The sequence below is a fragment of the Chinchilla lanigera genome, unplaced genomic scaffold, assembly GCF_000276665.1.
Source record: "Chinchilla lanigera isolate Chin_1 unplaced genomic scaffold, ChiLan1.0 scaffold00144, whole genome shotgun sequence".
Lineage (NCBI taxonomy): Eukaryota > Metazoa > Chordata > Mammalia > Rodentia > Chinchillidae > Chinchilla > Chinchilla lanigera.
This window is the reverse complement of record NW_004955545.1, coordinates 1,092,169-1,111,816: the sequence shown is the minus strand read 5'-3', so window position 1 is coordinate 1,111,816 and position 19,648 is coordinate 1,092,169. Positions and strand designations below refer to the sequence as shown.

Below are 19,648 nucleotides of genomic sequence, written 5' to 3'. Positions count from 1 at the left end.
GGACTCTGCTCCGTTTAGAGGCTCTTGGGGAGCCCCCGACTCCTTGCCTTGCCGGCTCCTGGTAGCCATGGACAGTTCTTGGCACAGCCCACATCTGCTATTGAAAGCCAGCATCTTCACATTACTTCTACTCGGACGTGGCAGGGCCGCCTTCTCAGCGTAGGTAGAGATTTTATGAACTTGTCAATACTGAAAAGGAGACAGTCAAAGACAAGTGAGAAATGGCAAAGCTTTACGAATTCCCTTTGGGAAGAAGACTGTGGACTGAAGTGGCTGTCTGCCAACTCCCAGGAAGTTACTGCAGAAACCTCACAGAAGCTGCTGGATCTCACCCCCTGGCGCTCCCAGATTCCTCCTCAGTTTCCAGCTCTCAGACTTCAGGGCGGTGCCAGCATACATTTCTTCCACATTCTATTATGAAGACAATATGAAAACTGGTCAATTAAGACTGGGGAGAAAAAAAGTACAGTCAGTGTATTGGTTGCCTCATAAATTGGTTATTTAGTGAATTGGCTGTTTGGCAAATTGGTTTTCCACAAATTGCTTCTTAGTAAAATCAGCCTGCCTCTCAGGAAACAGTGGGGAACTCCAGGCCCAGTCAGGCTGCTGTCAACCCTGCCTAGAGTAGGAGTACACTGTCCCCTCTGCTTACTATAAGCTGTGCAGATGGGGACATTGTCTTTCAGGAAACTGGATTTGAGTCTGGCCACTCGCAGTCGAGGATCTGTTGGGGACAAAGACGAAGAAAAAGCAAGGGTGGATTGGAGCTGCCTGCTTTAGGGTCCTAGCGCAGTGGAGCCCCATTGTTGGCCAGTAGCTGAGCCTCTCTGTGTGGGCCAGAGCCACACCAGCAGTCAGTCATGTTCTGTGCACAAGACCACGCTATCATAGGACAGGCAGTTTAAGATGGCAGGATTGGATGCCTAAGCCTCGAGCTGTATAGGCCACCGTTGTAAGGTAGTCATGAGATTAAATGTACGTACATTAACTGGTTATATGCACCTGGAATATTCTATGCAGGTCTGCTGGCCATTATTTAAATATTGTTTTGACATGATTACTAATCCTGTGTCTTTATTATATGGTTAACATACTAACACAATGCTTGCACATACTGATAGTTGATAAATACTACCTTTTTTCTTTTATTTATTGTATAACTTTGAGTACAGCACTTAAACCGCTTCAGAGACTGCTTCTTTTGGGGGTCCCTGACCCATTTTTCACTTTCTTGTAACTTCACAGCCAGTTCTAAGGGGCCAGGGGTATAGCTCAGCTGCACAGTGCCTGCTTGGCAAGCGCAAGGTCCTGAGTTTGATTACAAAAAAAAAAAAAGACATCTCACTGTTGTGCCTTCTGGAAGCCTTGCAAGTTAGTAGAGCAAGTGGAGTTACAGAGAAGACTCTGAATTCCGAAAATGAGTGTTGCTGGAATAGTAGATGACTCAGTAGAATAAACAGAAGCAAAAAGAAAATCCAAAAGAAAAAATTGAAGAGAAGAACAGAAAAGGAGGCCTAGCTGGGTGTGTTGGTGCACTCCTGTAATCGCAGCACTTGGGAGGCTGAGGCAGGAGGATTATTTTGAGTTTGAGACATAGCCTGGGCTAAAAAGTGAACTCAAAGGCAGCCTGAACTGCAGAGTGAGACCCTATCTCAAAAAGACCAAAAAAAAAAATACAAAAAGAGGCCTGTAAGTTTGTGCATACCAATTGTATCAGTTGCTTATTACCCATTTCCTAAAAGCCTGGATGAAAATGTGAGTCTACTTATGTGCATATTCTCTTCTAAAATAATGCTGGAATACTTGAAAATACCTATTTACTACTTGCTCTGGTAATGTTGCGAGCAGTCTAAGCAGCATAAGTGCATAAGCAGTACATTCCCGTAGCAGTGTTCCTAGATGAGTCTGAAGGAGTTTGCAGACGTCTGCTTTAGCGTTAGGGACATAAGTGAACCAACTGGATGAAGCCTGTTTGTGTAGAGCAGTCTGGTTACAGGAAATTACCGACTTAAAAGCTGTTGTAAATATGCATCCCTGCACCAGTGAGGTTAAACAGAAAATTCACAGCAAACCAAATTAATAATTACAAAGCCAGACTAATCATTATTTAGAGTTAAAAAGTAAGAAGAGCAGGGATTGACTGGAGCTAAAACTAGCTCAGTAGCCCTGATAACAAATCTTTTCCCAGTCTGGCCCAGAAGGTGTCTAAGGAGCTGGAGCCTGGCAGTGCTACGTGGAAGAAGCTAGACTGCTGGCAGCACCAACACTAAAGTGGTCCTCAGTCACCTCTTACACATGTGGGCAGTTACTAATAAGAAGTCCTAGGGGCACATACACGTGAGACATGGTGGCTGGGCTCCCTCCAAGGCCTGCAGGAGGCCCTCTTGCACCTGGGACGTGAGCCATGCTTTACCACAGGAACATCTGCTGTGGGAGAGGATCAGCCACCTGTGTGCTCTGGCGCCTTCGTGCTCAAGGAAGACCTCGAAGTGGAGGCAAGAAGCAGTGAATTGACAGTGGAGGACTAATGGTGAAGATTAGCTGTATTTTGTGAAGATTTCTGCAGTAAACAGAAATTACCTTTGGTTAATTTTTCAGAGCTTCATTCAGCTTGTTAAATCCCTACAATAGTACAAAGATTTACATCACCACCTTGCAACCCTGGGGGAGTTAAAACAATTCCTGAGGGGAGAAGATGAAAGGTTTATGAATAAGTCTACTTGAGCTGCTAAGTTACTTGAGCTGCTAAGATTAAGTGACAGCATTAGTTATCCTCCAAGGCACAAACAAACCCTCTCTGGAGGAAAGAAATTGCTCACGTCTGCCTCAGTGGCCCATCCTACATTAGACTGAAAGGGCAAGGGCAGCAGTACTGCTGTGCTGCAATTGGGATGAAACCTTTTCCAGATCATTCCTGAAGAACAGTTAAATGCTTTCAGATTGTCCAGCCCGGAACAAGAAAGCAGAGGTAAGGACTGCTTCAGGTTGCTTAAAACGGAGAAAAGAACATGGGGAGGTGGGTGCAGTGCTACAGGAAGAGCTGGTTGTTTTATCTTTTTAAAATTGTGAAATACAGTGTATAAAACTGTGAATAAAATATAACAATGAATTATTTGAATAGAACGCATGTGTAGCCACTATTCAAGTCAAGAACAAGAACATCAACCAGCACCATATATTTTTTTCCTAGTCACAACTTCCTCCTTCTTCCCTAGCGGTCAGCATCCTGCTTTTATGCAGTGTGTGCCATCATTTGGTTTTGCCTGGTTTGGGACTTGATGTAAGTGGAACCACACATAGCATGCACTCAGCTTCTCCCTGTGGTACTTTGACACCTACCCACCTTGCTGCACATGGTAGTAGTTCTTTCAGCGTCATTGCTGTGTAATGTGTCATCCCAGGGAGCTGTCACCATCATTACCATTTTACCTTTGGTGGCTGTGTTGTCTCCAGCATTTGGGAGCTGTTACAAACGATGTGTCTGTGGACTCTTCTCCGGAATCCTGCTTGGAGAGTGGGATGGCTGCGTGGCTGCTCTGTAGAGCCTATGCACTGTCCTCTTTCCCAGGTAAGGGCATTCTGGTTTCCTGAAGTGATAAGGAACTGCTCTGCACCCTTGCTTTCTCTTGGTCTGATCAGAGTGTTCATGGTGCCTGCCCAGTGGCTGGGCAGTCGTAACTCACTAGGGCTTTCCTGAGAATTTCCCTGATGTAACAAGGTCAGGCACTTTTTCGTATGCTTATTGATATTTGTATTTTACTCCTACGAAGTTCACCAACTGTTTTGTCCATGGTTTTACCTACTGAGTGCTGTTATTCATTCAACTATCCAGTGACTCTATCATCTAAGGGTCACTGTTCAGGGGAACATAGGGATGTAAGTCCCCTCTCCCCAATGCCTGACAGCTGGAAAGGCAGATAAATAAACAGTACATGCATAAGGGTAATTTCCCCCAGACGGACTGACTGCCACTGGATCTGGCTCTGGTGTTAGAGCCTCAGTGCTTTGACAGTGTCTGGCACATGTTCTGTGCTCAAGGAGAGTTTTGTGAAATGATCAAACAAGGCACTTTCACAAAAATGTGAAAGGGTCCTGTTAGGGGGAAGTGCTGAGCAAGGGGAAGCCGAGAACTTGGAGCCGCAAAGGCAGTGGCTCCTCCGAGGCTAGGCCTCCCCAGGGTGCAGTTGGTGAAGCCTAGTTTGAAACATGGCTTCACCAGAAGGAGCAGCAAAGAAATATATTCTAGGCCAAGGAACAGAATGTGTGAAGGCACAGAACAAATTAAGCCCAGCCTTCTGGAGAACGTGAAAGTTGGGAGTGCCAGACAGGATGGTCGAGAGGACAGAGGCCATAGGGCATGGGCTGGAGGTGCTGCTAGGAAGGGACATTTGTCTCCTGGGCAGTTGGAGGCAAAACTGGAGAGCTCCAGTTGGAAGGAAGCAGTTAGCTCAGCTTGGCATGAAGTGAACTGTGCCCTCCCTCCATAATACCAGGTGGTGTAGCCCAGGGGGGTGGAGTAGCAACCACAAGTGCCCTTTCTGCGCAGTCTGCCCGAGTTAGCAGCTTCACGGAGTCAGTCAGGCCTCAGTTTCCACACTTGCGAAGTGGGCTTAAGCCTCCCTGGCATAGCTGTTGTGAAGATCAAGGGACAGAAGGCACGTGCTTAGTGTTAATTAACCCTTGCGGGGGGCGGGGAGGAGGCTGATGGAGCGCTACCGTCGTTGGTGATGTGGGTCTTGCACTGCTCCCGGCAGCTTGCTTTATCTTGTTGGTAACACCTGCTGCAGTTTGTAACAGGGTGACGCTGTGCAGGCGGGCGGCCGCTATGGCGGCTCAGCCCAAACCCCTCCTCCTGTCAAACTTTCCGGAGGCCGGCTTTTCAAGGAAACGAAACCGAAATTGAGCCAGAGCCATCTTGCTGCCTGCGCAGACGACCCGTGCGGGGCGATGCGCGGCGGGTGTGCGCCATGGACCCGCGGCAGGTAAGCGGGGCGCCTCTCCTCCTCAGCTCCGCAGAGCCGGCGCGGGAGGCTGGGAACCGCCCGCCACTCCACGTAGCGGGGCTCAGCCTCCTCCCAGCCGCAGACCCCACGACTCTGCACCTCCCCGGCCGGGCTAGCACCGCCTTCACCACTTAGGAATCTTTCCGGCACCCTTTTCACCTCTGGAGAGCCTTGGAAAACTAAAACCAGCTCGAAAAACTGTAGGAGGAAGTCTGTAACAGCTTTATTCAGTATAGCTAAAACCGGAAAACACAAATGGCCGTCCTGGAAGCAACCCCGCGCATACGTGCAGCCGCACAGGCTCGCATACGCGAGGTGCTGAGCGGAAGCCAGACTAAAGAGGCTTCAGACTGTGTGCATGCATATGGCATTGTGAAAAACAAAGCTGTAGGAAGGAAAACAGATCCGTGGGTGCCAGGGCTGGGAGGGGATATGACTGACTGCCGAGGGCCCCGAGGAAACTTCTGGGGGAAGTGGAAGTGTTCTGCATCGTGGTTGTTAAAACTCAGGGTACATTAAAAGGGTAAACTGCACTATATGCAAATCACACCTCAGTTTTTAAAGTGGTTACATACTGTTAATGTGTGTACATTTTTAAAAGCTCTTCTTTATAAGGATGAGAGACAGCAGACATGAAAGAAAAGCATCTCTTCACATATACCAGAGTATCACTCTGGAAGACGAGGTGGTAAAGGCAAGGGGCGTCTCTCGACCGGAAATAGAAAAGTTAAAGGGAAATTTTGGAGGCAATGCGTGTTAGATGACGTTGCAAAGTTTGCGAAGTACATAGACAAGAAGTGGGAGAGAAGTGACCTTGAGGATTTTAGGAATGACCACCATTCAGCGGCTGTCCACATGACTGTGCTCAAGAGGAGCGTGGTTTTTAGGGGACCCCAGGGGTAGGGAACACAAAATTAATAATCTCCTTCCCTCTACTTCTGCTACCTCCTAAAGTAGCTATTAATAGATTTTTTTTTCCCGTGTGTGTGTGTGTGTGTGTGTGTGTGTGTATTCATGAAGTTCTGGTGAATGCCTGTAATCCCAGCACTCAGGAGGCGGAGGCAGGAGGATTGCTGTGAGTTTGAGGCCAGCCTGGGCTACAAAGTGAGTTCAAGGCCAGCCTGAACTACATAGTGAGACCCTTTTTCAAAAGAGAAAAAAAAAAACACACGAAGTTCTCCCTTTGTTTACAGTAGCAGAGATTATAACAGACATTTACCTTGCAACTTGCCTTTTTTGTTGTTTTATTTAACATATTCCTAAGTCTATCACATATTTATAAAAGCCATGTGAATACTGTTCCACAGCATGAGTGTATTGTAACTTTGTCAATTCTTTTAAACGTGGACACTCAAGTATCTGCCAGGTTTTGGCTGAGAGTAGCAGTTTAAATCTAGAAATGATATAGCTGGATATTGACTTTCACCACCTTGAAACAAAGTTAGGGTTTTTGTTGTTTTGTTGTTGTTTTACTTTTTGTGTTTGTTTTGTTATGTTTTGTTTTTTGAGACAGGGTCTCCCTATGTAGTTTAGGCTGCCCTTGAACTCATTATGTAGCCCAGGTTGGCCTCAGAATCATGACAATCCTTCTTCCTCAGGCTCCCAAGTGTTGGGATTACAGTTGTGTGCTACCATACTGGCCCGAAACAGAGTTCTTTTTCCAAGGTCACTTTAAGAGCTAATTAGAAAATCCCTAAAGTTCCCGTAATTCAGTTCTGTGGGCTGGATACTCTGTCGCCTCTGCTCCTAGCAATATGGAGCCTAGGTACACAAGACTAGAAAGGAGGGATGTGATTGCGTGTGTGGGGATGTCTTGTTCATGCAGCCATTAACTCAACAAATGTTGGTTCACTATAAACTTTTCACCAGGTGCTAGGGAAACAAAGGTGACTGGGGTGTTCTTGTTCCCCTGGAACTCACTGGAGAGTCAGCTACAACCTCATAAGTATTATGCTATGAAGGTTAGGAGTGAAGTTAGCATAATTTCTAGAGCCTGGTATTATTAATTACTTTTCAATATATTGTAGTCTGTGTGTACCGTTGTTATATTTTAAAATCTAGTAGCTTTGATAAAAGTAAATGCTGTAACAGGTGTTTATGGAGAGGAACCTTTGTGGTAATGAGGGGCTGGAATTGGAAGACATATTTCAGAGACAGTATAGAGGTGGTGGAAAAGACAGGCCTTGTCAGCTACCTGGTGAGACCTTGGGAGGTGGGGGTAGACAGGCGGTGGAGATGATTCAGGTTTCTAGCTGTAATAACCTAAGAGGAGAAGAAAGCCATCAACAGTAATAAAAACAGGAGAGGGGGCTGTCTTGGAGGGAAATGATTAATTTGGTTCAGAATATGTGGCATTTGAGATTACGGCAGGGTATCTCAGCTGACAGATACCTAAGTCATTGGAAATTCAGATCTTAAGCTTCTGCACAAAGTACAGATTGTAGTCACTGGAGATCATACAGGTTTGAGTTGTATAAGAGGGCTAGTGCAGGTTGGGGGAGGTGAAATCAACCTAGCCAACCATGAGCTCAAGGCAGGGTGAGGCTATATGAAGCCAGAATGGGGAAGAAATAAAAGTGGCAGGGTGCAATGAGGAGCAGGTTCCAGCAGAGTTAGGAATGGAAGTTGTAGAGACATAGGGAAATCGTCATCAGAAGAGAACAAGAGTTAGCAGTCTACAGCCCACAACCAAATCCAGTGCTCTACATGTTTTTGTAAATAAAGTCTCATGGTAAATAGTTAATAAAGTTCTATGAATCATGTGTGGCTGCTTTTGCACAAGAATGGCAGACTTACCTGGCTCTTTCCAGAATATCCTCACTAGCCACTGGAAGAGATGTTCAGGATTTGAGGACTTCGTGGTGGCCTGGATTAAAGCAACAGTGGCATTGAGTGAACAACTGGACAAACCAAACAGTAGCAGAAAGGTGGAGGTGGAGTTCACTGGCATAGAAGTTAGGGAACCACACAGCCAGGATCCCCTGAGAGTGACTGCCTAGAACATTCAAGTCTTCTCATTGTGATGGGACATGAGGACTGGAAAGCTACAGTTGTTGAAGAAAGGGGCACAGCTGCCTTGCAGCCTTCAGAGGACTTAGAGGAGGGGACATAAACACAGGGCTTGCTCCCAGGTGTGCAAGCCCCAGGTAAAGGATACTGTCGACCCACTACTCCTATGAGCACCTCCTATCTGTACTGCTCTCCAGTGGACAGTGCAGGAAGGTTCTCAGTGGCTTGGTGTTCTGGAAAATGTACAGCTGTGAATGAGAACTGGGGCCTCCTGTGACCTGAACAGCGAGGTTCGGAAGGTCAGGCAGCGGAGGCAGGTACTGGAGCAGCTAAGAGAGGAGGGTGGGCTGAGAGGGAAGAATAGACCCGTCAGCTTCACACTTCCCGGTGAGCCTGGGTACCACACAGAAGAGGGAGGACATCGTGCCATTTTTACAAGGAAATCCTCCAGATTCCTTAAAACCAAATTCTGGACCTCCTGGGACTCCAGTGGCAAGCAGATGAGTCTCTGAGGTCCTGCAGCCCTTTGCCTTTCGGAGATCATTCTGTTAAATTTTTTATACCCTGGGAGACCAGGATAGGGGACAGGGTCATTCAGTTAGCCACAGGACATAACATTGGGTTTTTAAGAAAACCTGGCCCATATTTTCTTTGTAAATTTGTATTTTAGCATAATAGTAGCCAACTGTGCATCTTGTCTCAGTAGCTGTGCCTAGGGGATACAGGAAGCAATATTTGTGTTTACCCACTTGGTATGAGAATGGCAAGGTGTATGCACACATGTAAAAGTGTCAACATTTATTCTCCGTCTAACAGGTTTTATGTCTGTTTCTGTGAGCATCATGGAGAATAAAATACACCCACACTATTCTGCTATGTAAACATGTACTTCACCATAATGGAATATGGGGTTATTTTGACTTTTCTGGTAGAAGTAGCCCAGTAAGGTACAATGGCACATGAAAAACCAGATTTGCAAGTTTTAGGTCATTAAGTGAATCATCAGGGGACTCATGCATGGAAGATGAAGATGATAATGACTTTAACTTCGGCCTTGTGAGCCGAAGGTCCCGTGATGGTGAAATGGAGTAGGAATTGACCAATACAGACACAGGAAGTGTGGACCTCCTTGATTGAGATGATGAGAAAAACAGCAATGTGAGTACATATTTGATGAGTCAAAATGGCACAAGATGGTCACGCAACCAAATAGAATGATACAACATTAGAACTAGGTCCAAACATATAGTGAGGATCTTGGCACAGGTGAAACCTATTGGACAGAATGCCAGCACCGCCAGTCAATGTTGGAAATTGTTTGTAACAGATGAAACACTACAAGATGTTATGAAATTGAAATATGCAAATGCTGAAATACAAGTAAAATGTTCTGTATGCAGCAGTAGCTATACTCAAAAATGTATTTACTATGACACTTCACTAACTCAACTGAAAGCATCATAGGTCTGCTATGTTTGCAGGACTTTCTCATGGTCATCACAGGAATGTTAAAGACTTACGGAAAAGCAATGGGTGTGGCTTTGAGGTTTGTAGAATAATGATGACACTGAGGACATTTGATTTTGACACTGAAGACATTTGGTTTTTACCTGAGGTTTGATGACAAAACTCTCTGCCAAGAAAGAAAAATAACTGATAATCTGGCTGCTATCCACTCATGTTGGAGAGATTTGTAGGTAGGTGTCTAGCAATTTACATACCACCTGAATACATGACTACTGATGAACACATATTGCAGCACTTCGTGGTCGATGTACCTTTACACAGTATATGCCCAAAAAAACCCCTTCAAAATACAGCATAAAAAGTTATGCCCTTGTAGATATGAAGACATATTATGCTTTCAATTTATTCTGGAACTCAGCCACCAGATCCTCCTTCATACAATAATAAACTGAATGATGTGAACAGACTTGCTGCTCCCACCTCCCAAACTAATTGAACATGACGTTTGATTAGTTTACCAGTTTCCAGTTGATGTTACATTTGCTAAAAGCACAAGTTGACCAGCATAGGAATTGTACACAGAAACAGCAGAAATTCCAAATGAAATACTGCAATTTCAAAACAAAGAATTGTATAGTACAGTCTTTGGAATTCAGAGAGATTACACTGGATTCGTATATGACAGAGAAAAACAAACTGGTACTCTTGTGTCAACATTGCACCGTAATGGAACTATTAATAGGGAAACCTTGACAAAATGGAAGGAAGCCTGAGATGGTAACTTTCTACAACAAAACCAAAGGCAGAGTAGATGTTGTGGATGAGTTATGCAGCAACTATGATGTCACTTCAGACGCAAAGTGTTGGACAATGGTTGTGTTTTACTCAGTCCTAAACACGTGTGGTATAAATAGTGTGATAGTTTACAAAGAAAATAACAAGTGCAAAGTATGGAGAAATTTTCTTAGAAGGTTGGGACTGGGACTCAAGATCATTTATAGCAGAGGAAAAACAAAATGTTTCTACTCTGGGAACTACACACACAAAAATGTGGAGCACAGTGGTCAGCTGACAGGTGAACAGGCAGGTGCAGCATCATAGAGACCTACTACACAAGAAAACCAAAAAGATGTCAACTGTGCCCTACAAAAAAGGACAGGATACATGCTATTGGTGTGAGTGATACTTCTCTATGGAGTATGCACTTTTCATGTGTGGAGACTGCTTTGGGTATGACAGTTGAAGCAAAGATGATTTCTGTAGTGGACTTCTGTTTGTATTTACATTGACATTCACATAGGTTTTTATTTCTGATGTTACCTTTTAGGTTTTGTAAGCATAACAAAATTGGCATGATGCCCTGCGGGCTATCTGACATTGCTTTTGTCACAGTCATCCAGATGACAGTTTGGGTGTTTTGTTTTGTTTTGTTTTGTTTTGTTTTGTTTTGTTTTTTTGAGACAGGGTTTCGCTATATAGTTCAGGCTGGCCTTGAACTCACTGTGTAGCCCAAGCTGGTCTCAAACTTGCATCAATCCTCCTGCCTCAGCCTCCCTAAGTGCATGGCTAGAATCACAGCCATGCACTACCATGCCCAGCTGGGTGACAGATTTCAGAGACAAGGGTGCTTGGGGGGTGGGTAGGCTGACTTAAGGAGGGTGGTCTCATTGATTCCTTAGTTCCTTAACTCCCCTGCCATTTTCATAATTCTATTTTTGTTTATTTTCAAAACAACCATTTATTTGTTTTCCTGATTTTTACAAGAGGGATTTTTGAGAAAAGTAGAAAGGGTCCATCTCAGCCACCTGAATTCTGTTGAGGGGAGAGAATAAGTTAGGTCATGGAGAAGCTGTGCTGAGGGAGCCGAACCTCTGTGTGCTGTTGGGAGTCCCGTGGGCTTTCTCTCCTGCTTCATTTCCCATTGGCAGCCCCTTGTCAGTATTTCTGAGGAGGCTGAGGCACCCTAGCTAGGCATGAGGGGCAGTTTCCCAGGCAGGGGTTGGTGGGGTCTCCAGCGTACCACTGTAGCGCTATTCACTTTCTTTCCTACATCTTGTCCCGCAGGGGTATTACCTCTACAGACACCGTTCCCACCCCAGCCAGGACCATGAACATAACAAGGCCATACAGCAGCCATCGGGGCCAGCACCGAACCTTAACAATTTCCAACTCCAGCAAATAGAATTTCTCAGGGGCCGGCTTCCAGAAGTGCCCCTGCCTATAAAACAGAAACCATTACTGCCACTACCACTACCATTCTTCCCAGGACTCCTCCCAGAATTCCTGCCAAGGCATCCAGGACCACCTGCTGGAGACAGGCAACTAGAGATTAGCGGTGTCCCCAAGATCACGCCTTTCCAAAGTCCAGGGCTCCAGGTAGGATCCCAGTTTACTTCACCACACGGCAGAGTGCCATGGAGAGGTGTTGATAGGCTTTCCTCACAGTTCCAGAAACTGAGCATCAGCCAGGATCAGGAGCAGAGGATCATAGAGTTCTTGGAGGAACTTGGAGAGCAGTCAGCCACCACAGCACGTGATCTGGCCAGGAAGTTCAGGCTGCCGAAAAAGGAAGTCAATCACATTTTATACTCCCTGGCAAAGAAGGGTAAGCTGCAGAAGTGGACAGGAACACCCCCTTTGTGGAGCATTGCAGTCTCAGTTCAAACCCGGAACAAGCCCAATGAAATTGTGAGACCAGACAATCACAGCCTGGGAGCCCCAAACCCACAGCCTAGTTTTGAAGTTGAGGACGAAAACTCCATATCTAACTTAGAAGACCCTCCTGAGCCTTTTGACATGGCTGAGATCAAGGAGAAAATCTGCAGCTACCTATTTAATGTGTCTAACTCCTCTGCCCTGAATCTGGCTAAAAATATTGGCCTCACCAAGGCCCGAGATGTGAATGCAGTGCTGATTGACTTGGAGAGGCAGGGGGATGTCTACAGGCAAGGGACAACACCTCCCGTGTGGTATTTGACCGACAAGAAGCGTGAGAAGATGCACATCAGGAGAAATTTGCACAGTGTCCCTGCAGCCACTCCGCCTGCTGTCCCTGAGACTAAAAGAAATGCCACGCTCCCCACCTATCACTTACCCCCGTCGGATGCTTCAAACAACATTATGGCCACAGCAAAAGTGGAGAATGGGCAGGAACCTGTCATAAAGTTAGAAAGAGAAGAGGCCCGACCAGGACCAATGAGACTGAAACCATCGTTTTATCACAATAACCACTCAAGAGCAAGGTATATTGACTTTGAAAATGGCCAGTGGGCCACAGATGACATCCCCGATGACTTGAACAGTATCCGCGCAGCACCAGGTGAGTTCCGAGCCATCATGGAGATGCCCTCCTTCTACAGCCCTGGCTTGCCACGGTGTTCACCCTACAAGAAGCTGACAGAGTGCCAGCTGAAGAACCCCGTCAGCGGGCTGTTAGAGTATGCACAGTTCGCTAGTCAGACCTGTGAGTTCAACCTCATAGAGCAGAGTGGACCATCCCATGAACCTCGGTAAGAGACCAGGAACTGTGCCACGGGTTGGGGTCAGGCACTCGCCTCTGGACGCGGTCTCGGCTGACTTGTGAGCAGGCCTCTTTGGTGGCCCCATTTCTTCCTCCTCCTTTTCTGCCTTTGGGCTAAATCACCTTCTCTCGGCCCTTCTCCAGATAATGAGCAGGGATTTGGCCAGCATCTTGGCTGAACAAAGAGGAGATTGATTCTATTGGCTGAAACGAAGCTTCTCTAGTCACAGTTGGCTTTCCTGCATCTGTGTCATGCCTGCCTCCTAAGGTGTCCAGACGTGACAGAGATTGAACTCCCTTCCCACCCTTCCTGTGTACTCTGCCCTCCCCCTCCAAGCTAAGATCCTGAGACAGGTGCAGGACCAGGTGGGCTGGGGCAGGCTGCACACACTGAAGGAGGGTAACTGTGCTGACTGTGAAAGCGGGCAGGGCGAGGGTGGTGTGGAGCATGCATGGCTGCCTACCTGCCTGTTAAAGTGTGATTCTAATTTTACACTCCACCTCTGCACAGATAGGTGGGCTAGCACTTGCTGCTGCTCCTGAACTAAGAAACCAGAGGTTCCCCACTCAGACAGCTGGCTAAGCCTTGCATCAGATGGTCCCACAGGTCAGGGGACAGATTGAGGAAGGTAGGTGGGCCTGGCAGAGACTGGTGCTGAGGGGCAGCAGGGTGCAGCTAGAGATAACCAGTGAGGATGGGATATGCCACCAACCTTTACGTGGTCATGTGTCACTTAACAATGGTGGTACATTCTGACAGATGTCTTTTTAAGCAGCTTCATCATTGTGCAAAGATGGAGAAAAACTGACACAGCTACATCACCAGGCAATATAACCTTATGCGACCACCATTGTATATGTGATCTGTCATTGGCTGAAATGTCATTGACCAGAAATTTCTGTGTTTATTCACATGGCTGTGTATATGCAGGCTGGTTTCTTGGGTAAGATTCCCAGCTGTGGCCCTAATTCCTTATCTATCTTCGTGACACCAAGTTAGCATTGCAGGGAAGCTGTTGAGAAAAGAGAATGCGTCGGCCTAAAAGCTGGCAGGGCCAGGACAGGTTGGTCTCTGGGGAAGAGCCTGGGTGGCTGGCATTCTCTTTCTTTTCCCCACCTCCTAGCCAGTGTTGAGAGAACACCATGGGTTTTGTATTTAGTAATTCTTTGGATGTCAGCTGTAAGAAACATTAGTACTGTATTCAAGTATTTCAGAAGACCTAGGAAAGAAGAAATTTGACCTATTTTTCTCAGTGAAATCTCAGATCTTCCAAAGAATTGAACAGGTTGAAGAAAAGCTGCTCAGGCCTAGTCCAGAGGCCTAGAGTGAATGCTTTTTGGTTTTGTGCATAAGAAGGAAGATTCATTCATCTCAGGTTTGGGATAAACGCAGAGCTCTAGGATGACACAAAACAAGCTGGAAGAGTGTTGTACTCTCAGGGCAAGTTAGGTCCCTCCACCCCACTCTACTAGCCTATATCCATATAGGATATGGATTTTCTATAGCCTATATCCCATATCCAGCTGCCGTTCTACCCCCTCCAGACCTATCAGGTCTTGGATAAGGGGCAGGTGTCAGGTATGTGAGACTGGGCTGTACAAGACCTTTGCTATGTCTCACAGTGCTAGGGTTGAGCCTAAGGCCTGTATGTGCTAAGCAAGCATCTTAGCCCTGAGCTGCATCTCTAGCCCTTTGCTTTCTTTAAGGGTTTCCCTTGAGGAGGCCGGTCCAACACAGTTGCTCTAGGCTGGAGGCCTTCTGGTTGTTGACAGGACTATAGTGGTGATTTTACCCCTCAGCTCTTACACAGATTTCCTCTTATTTTATGGCTAAGAGATGGTTAAGTTTCCCCTGGGCAAGTTTTATATCACTCTCCTGTTGCTGAGCTTGCTCCACTGAGCTATATGACGAGAGTCATTAGTTACTTTGTCCCCCAAAGAAACTGTAATCCAGCCACAGTGGCACACACCTATAATTCCAGCCATGGGGAGATGGAGGCAGGAGGATCACAAGTTCAAGGCCAGCCCGAACAACTCATAATTTAAACTGTCTCATAATAAAAAAAAATTAAATAAAATAGGGCTGAGGGTTTAGCTCAGTGGTAGAACAAGTACTTGCCTGGCATGCATGGGGCCCTATGTTTGATTCCCCATCCTCACCAAAATAAAAAGATGGGACAGGCTGACCTTCCAAGTGATAGCAGCTCCTGGGCCTACCCTCCATCTCCTCTACAAGTCAGAAAGTCCTTAGTCCAGCAGAACATTCTGGGGTGGACATTGCTGTGGAAAGAGCAGAGGGCGGATGTGGCCTAGGGTTCACAGATCTGATTGCTTTCCACCAAGATTTAAATACCAGGTTGTCATCAGTGGTCGCGAGTTTCCCCCAGCCGAAGCTGGCAGCAAGAAAGTGGCGAAGCAGGACGCAGCCATGAAAGCCATGACAATTCTGCTCCGTGAAGCCAAAGCTCAGGACAGCGGGAAGCCTGAAGATTTACCCCTCTGTTCCACAGAGATGGAGTTAGAGAAGGTCGGTGTCTTGCTCTCCTGGGGACATTGGTTCAGGGTTGATGTCTGGAGTGTGTCAGGGTTTTAACTGGCCTTGGAAGCACTCCCGATATAGAAACTCACTGCTTTTCTGAGGCAGCATCCATTTCACCAGCCGCCTTTCCTCCACACGCAGCTCCTTTTTGTTCCCATCCCCACCTGACTGGATTTCCGCAGTGTACGAAAGACACCTGCAGGCTCATCAGCCTCTCTGGGAGAATAATCTTCCCTTCTTGCTATGCCTCAGCAATCCACAGCAGCCCCCTTCTGCTGGACAGCCAGCCCCCAACATTGTGCTGTCCAGAAGAAATGCTCCCATTTTACCCTGTCTGCTGTGCTGGACTGACAAGTGTTTTCTTAGTTTTATTTTTTTGTTTTGTATTTTCTTCTTATCTCTAATTTTCTCCAGATAGAAGAACCCCAACCCCCAACCCATTCAGCCTCATCCTTGTTTTCTGGGAAGAGCCCTGTCACGACATTGCTCGAGTGTATGCACAAATTGGGGAACTCCTGTGAATTCCGCCTCCTGTCCAAAGAAGGACCTGCCCATGACCCCAAGTACGTCCATGTGCCATGTCTCTCTGCCAAGGTTTTCTCAAAGAGAAAGACAAGACACATTTTCCTCCTCCCCTCAGAGGTGGACGGTTCTTTAGTGAGCAGTTCCTTCTGTTTTAGTGTGGAAAGGGGGAGGGGCCCTTCTGGACCTGGTTGCTGCTTGTAAAGTAGAGAGACTGAGATTAGGAGTTCAAAGGAACCAAGCATTAGCAAGACTCGCAGCTTGGAGTTCCCTGTTGGTGGGAAGGGTTGGCATAGAGCCTGCCTGAACAGCTCTGCTTGAGTAGCTATAGACGTACGTGTGCCAGGAAAGAGTTCCCAGGGCCAATGTAGCTTTGTGGTAGAGTCCTTGCTTAACATGTGCAAGGCCCTAGGTTCAATCACAGCACCAAAAGAAAAGAAAAGAAAAAAGACGAGGACAAAGTAGGAGTCCCCAGAGGTGAATCTAGGATGGTATTTGCATGTTGGAGGGAGTTAGCCAAGCTAACAGCCACTGGGGGCAGGAGGTGGTGAGGAGCTCTGGCTTGAGTGAAATGACAAGTAGCAGAGGCTCAGTCTGACAAGCCAGACATACCTCAGTCCATCCTTTCCATCCCTTATCCTTCATTTCCTGTCAGGTTCCAGTACTGTGTTGCAGTAGGAGCTCAGACTTTCCCCACCGTGAGTGCCCCCAGCAAGAAGGTAGCAAAGCAGATGGCCGCAGAGGAAGCCATGAAGGCCTTACATGAGGAAGCAACCAATGCGGCTGACAACCAGGTGGGGCATTTTTCCTGCTTAGGTGTTCCCAGTTTTTAGCAGCTGTGCGCGATAGGATCGCCCATGAGTCCCTCAGTTTCCTGATGTGATTCTGGTTCCTCTTTGGCTAATTCTCCTCTAGTCCGGAGGTTCGAACTCGGAATCACTTGATACCTTGGAGTCAGGGTTACCCAACAACATCCGGAGGATTAGTGAGCTCGTCAGGTACCTGAACACCAACCCCGTGGGCGGCCTGCTGGAGTACGCCCGCTCGCACGGTTTCGCTGCTGAGTTCAAGCTGGTCGACCAGTCCGGACCTCCTCACGAGCCGAAGTGAGTAGCTCATCCTGGGTGGGGGTGGCCCACAGCCTGGGGAGGGGACAATGTGCATTAGCCAGGAGGCACAGGAGGGGCCAGTTGAGGTGAGTGGGGCCAGCCCTGTGGACACAGCTTCCCAGAAGACATGGGTGAGCTATCTTGAGAGTACACTCACTTTTCAGCAAGCATGAGCCTGTCGGATTTTGTAAATTGATTTTAATTTTTGAAGGGGTGTATAGAAACCATTCAAACTGATTGAGAAAGTATACAATGAAAAATCTTATTTCTATCCCAGATTTCTAGTTTCTCTCCCCAGACCTATCCTCTGTTACCGTAAGTCCTCTTAGAAATTTCTATGTATAACATTTTCCTTCCTCCTTTTCTTTCTTTCTTTCTTTTTTCAGGGGGTCATGGTGTGGATCAAACCTTGAGCCTCATGCATGCTAGGCAGGTGCTCTACCACTGAACTACATCCTTGGTCCTCTTTTTTTTTAAAGCATAAGCATGCATCATATTTTCTGTTCAGTTCTTCCTACCAATGTTTCTCACATCATTACATACCTGCCTATATAGACCTAACAGCCACATAATATTCATTGAATAGATACTTATAGTTTTTAAGTTATCTATTAAAAGCAAGGCATGATGGTACATCCTGTAATCCCAGCACTCTGGGAGGGTGAAGTAGGAGGAATTGCAAGTTTCCGCCCTGCCTGGGTAATTCAAGGACTTGTGAGACCCTGTTGCTACATAAAAAAAAATAAGAAATGGCTAGAGATGTAACTTAATGTGAAGGCCTTGGGTTCATTCTCCAGGGGAAGAGGTGTTATTTATTAAATAAAAGATTTGAAAGACATTTTTAAAATGGATCCAGGCACCACCATCCAGTTTTAAGAAGTGAAATGTTGCTGATACCTTGGAAGCTACTCCCCACTCCAGTATAATTTATTTCACCAACTTCCAGTGACACGTGGGTGTTTTGGTTACACAACTAGGAACCTTCTCCATGAATGTTCTTGTACTGTGTGTCTTTGCTTACACTGTAAAACTGTAGTGTACATTTTTATGAGTGAAATTTCTGGGCCATGAGCTATGTACATTTTTCCATTTTAAATTTTTTTATATAGGTAATAGACTATTAAAAATATTAAAAGCTCATCTAGTCATCCATCATCCTAGCGCTCATCTCATATTTACACCTTCTTAAGTCAACATCCACTAACTTTATGTTATTATGAATCTTCCCTGAGCATCTTTGTGTAAACATGGACAAGCACATCTCTCCACCATTTTTTACACAGAGTGTATATAGGCGTTTACTAGCAGCTTGAATATTGCAGAACAGTATTATGGAACACTTGGCATACCACTCTGTATTATTTTAATATAGCTACAGAGGGTAGCACTAGGGAGCACAGCTTTACCGCAATTTAATTAACCAGTCCCTGTTGATGAGCATTTGGATTGTTTCTAAACTTTTGTTTATAAATAATGCTACAATGAATAACATGTTTATAAGCATTTGAATTTTGGTAAATATGCCAGTGTTTCCTCTAATAACCAGTTTATGTTTCCACCAGTGATATATAAGAATGGCTCCTGCCTAGCTATATTCAGATTCACACAGTATTATCAAAATTTTTATCTTTACTATTCTAAAATGTGAAGAATCAGTACAGTGCTGAGATTAGACCAAGTGAGGATATTATTTACCATATTAACAGATAAAGGAGAAAAACCATGAAATCATCTCCAGATATTCTAAAAAGGTATTTATAAAATTCAACATCTATTCAGATAAAAAAGCTATCAATAAAATAGAAATTATTGAATACCCCCTTAGCATGATAAAAGTACACACCTGAAGTCAAAATGCAGCAGCTTATTTAATGATGAACCTAGAACTGTTCTCCTTAAAATCAGGAGGAAGATGTAGACACCAGTATCTTCATTATTGAGCAATATTCAGGAATTGCTAGTCAGTGCCAGCTGAGAAAGAAAGAAATACATGAAGAAGAAAGAGGATGTAACATTATCCTTATTTGCAGGTGATACGATTGTATATCTGTACTACTCATAAGAAAACTAAAGGAAATACAGACAGAGCCAGCTCTTACACATTATTTTGTAATCCCATACTCTCATCAGTTCTCCTTCAGGGGTAAATCCATAATTTACTCCTCCATAAAATGAAAGAAATCGCCACAAAAAGACTTGTACAAGAATGCTCCTACAGCCAGGCATTGTGGTACATGCCTGTAATTCCAGCTAGGGGGAAGCTGAGGCAAGATAGAAAGTTCAAGGCCAAGCTGGGCAACTTGGCAAGATTCCATCTCAGAAATAAAGTGGGCCAGGCTGGGCGGGGTGGCACACACCTGTAATACCAGCACTCGGGAGGTGAGGCAGGAGAATTACTGCGAGTTCAAGGCCAGCCTGGGCTACAAAGTGAACTCAAGGCCAGCCTGAACTACATAGCGAGACCCTGTCTCAAAAAGAC

The 19,648-nt window shown here is 45.8% G+C and overlaps 1 protein-coding gene across 5 annotated transcripts in view; it reads left to right on the top strand.

Moving 5' to 3' along the window:
* Positions 1-4,878: 4,878 nt before the first annotated feature.
* Positions 4,879-19,648, top strand: part of Adar (adenosine deaminase, RNA-specific) — a 28,620-nt gene continuing 13,850 nt past the window's right edge. For 4 of the 5 annotated variants that reach the window (XM_005411522.2, XM_013508293.1, XM_005411521.2 and 1 more), the window contains exons 1-6: positions 4,879-4,982; positions 11,544-12,988; positions 15,343-15,526; positions 15,953-16,101; positions 16,716-16,854; positions 16,976-17,166. In XM_005411522.2, the coding sequence (XP_005411579.1) occupies positions 4,968-4,982; positions 11,544-12,988; positions 15,343-15,526; positions 15,953-16,101; positions 16,716-16,854; positions 16,976-17,166 (2,123 nt within the window). In that variant the 5' untranslated portion in view covers positions 4,879-4,967. The remainder of the gene's footprint in view (positions 4,983-11,543; positions 12,989-15,342; positions 15,527-15,952; positions 16,102-16,715; positions 16,855-16,975; positions 17,167-19,648) is intronic. The other variant, XM_005411523.2, reaches the window with a different exon arrangement.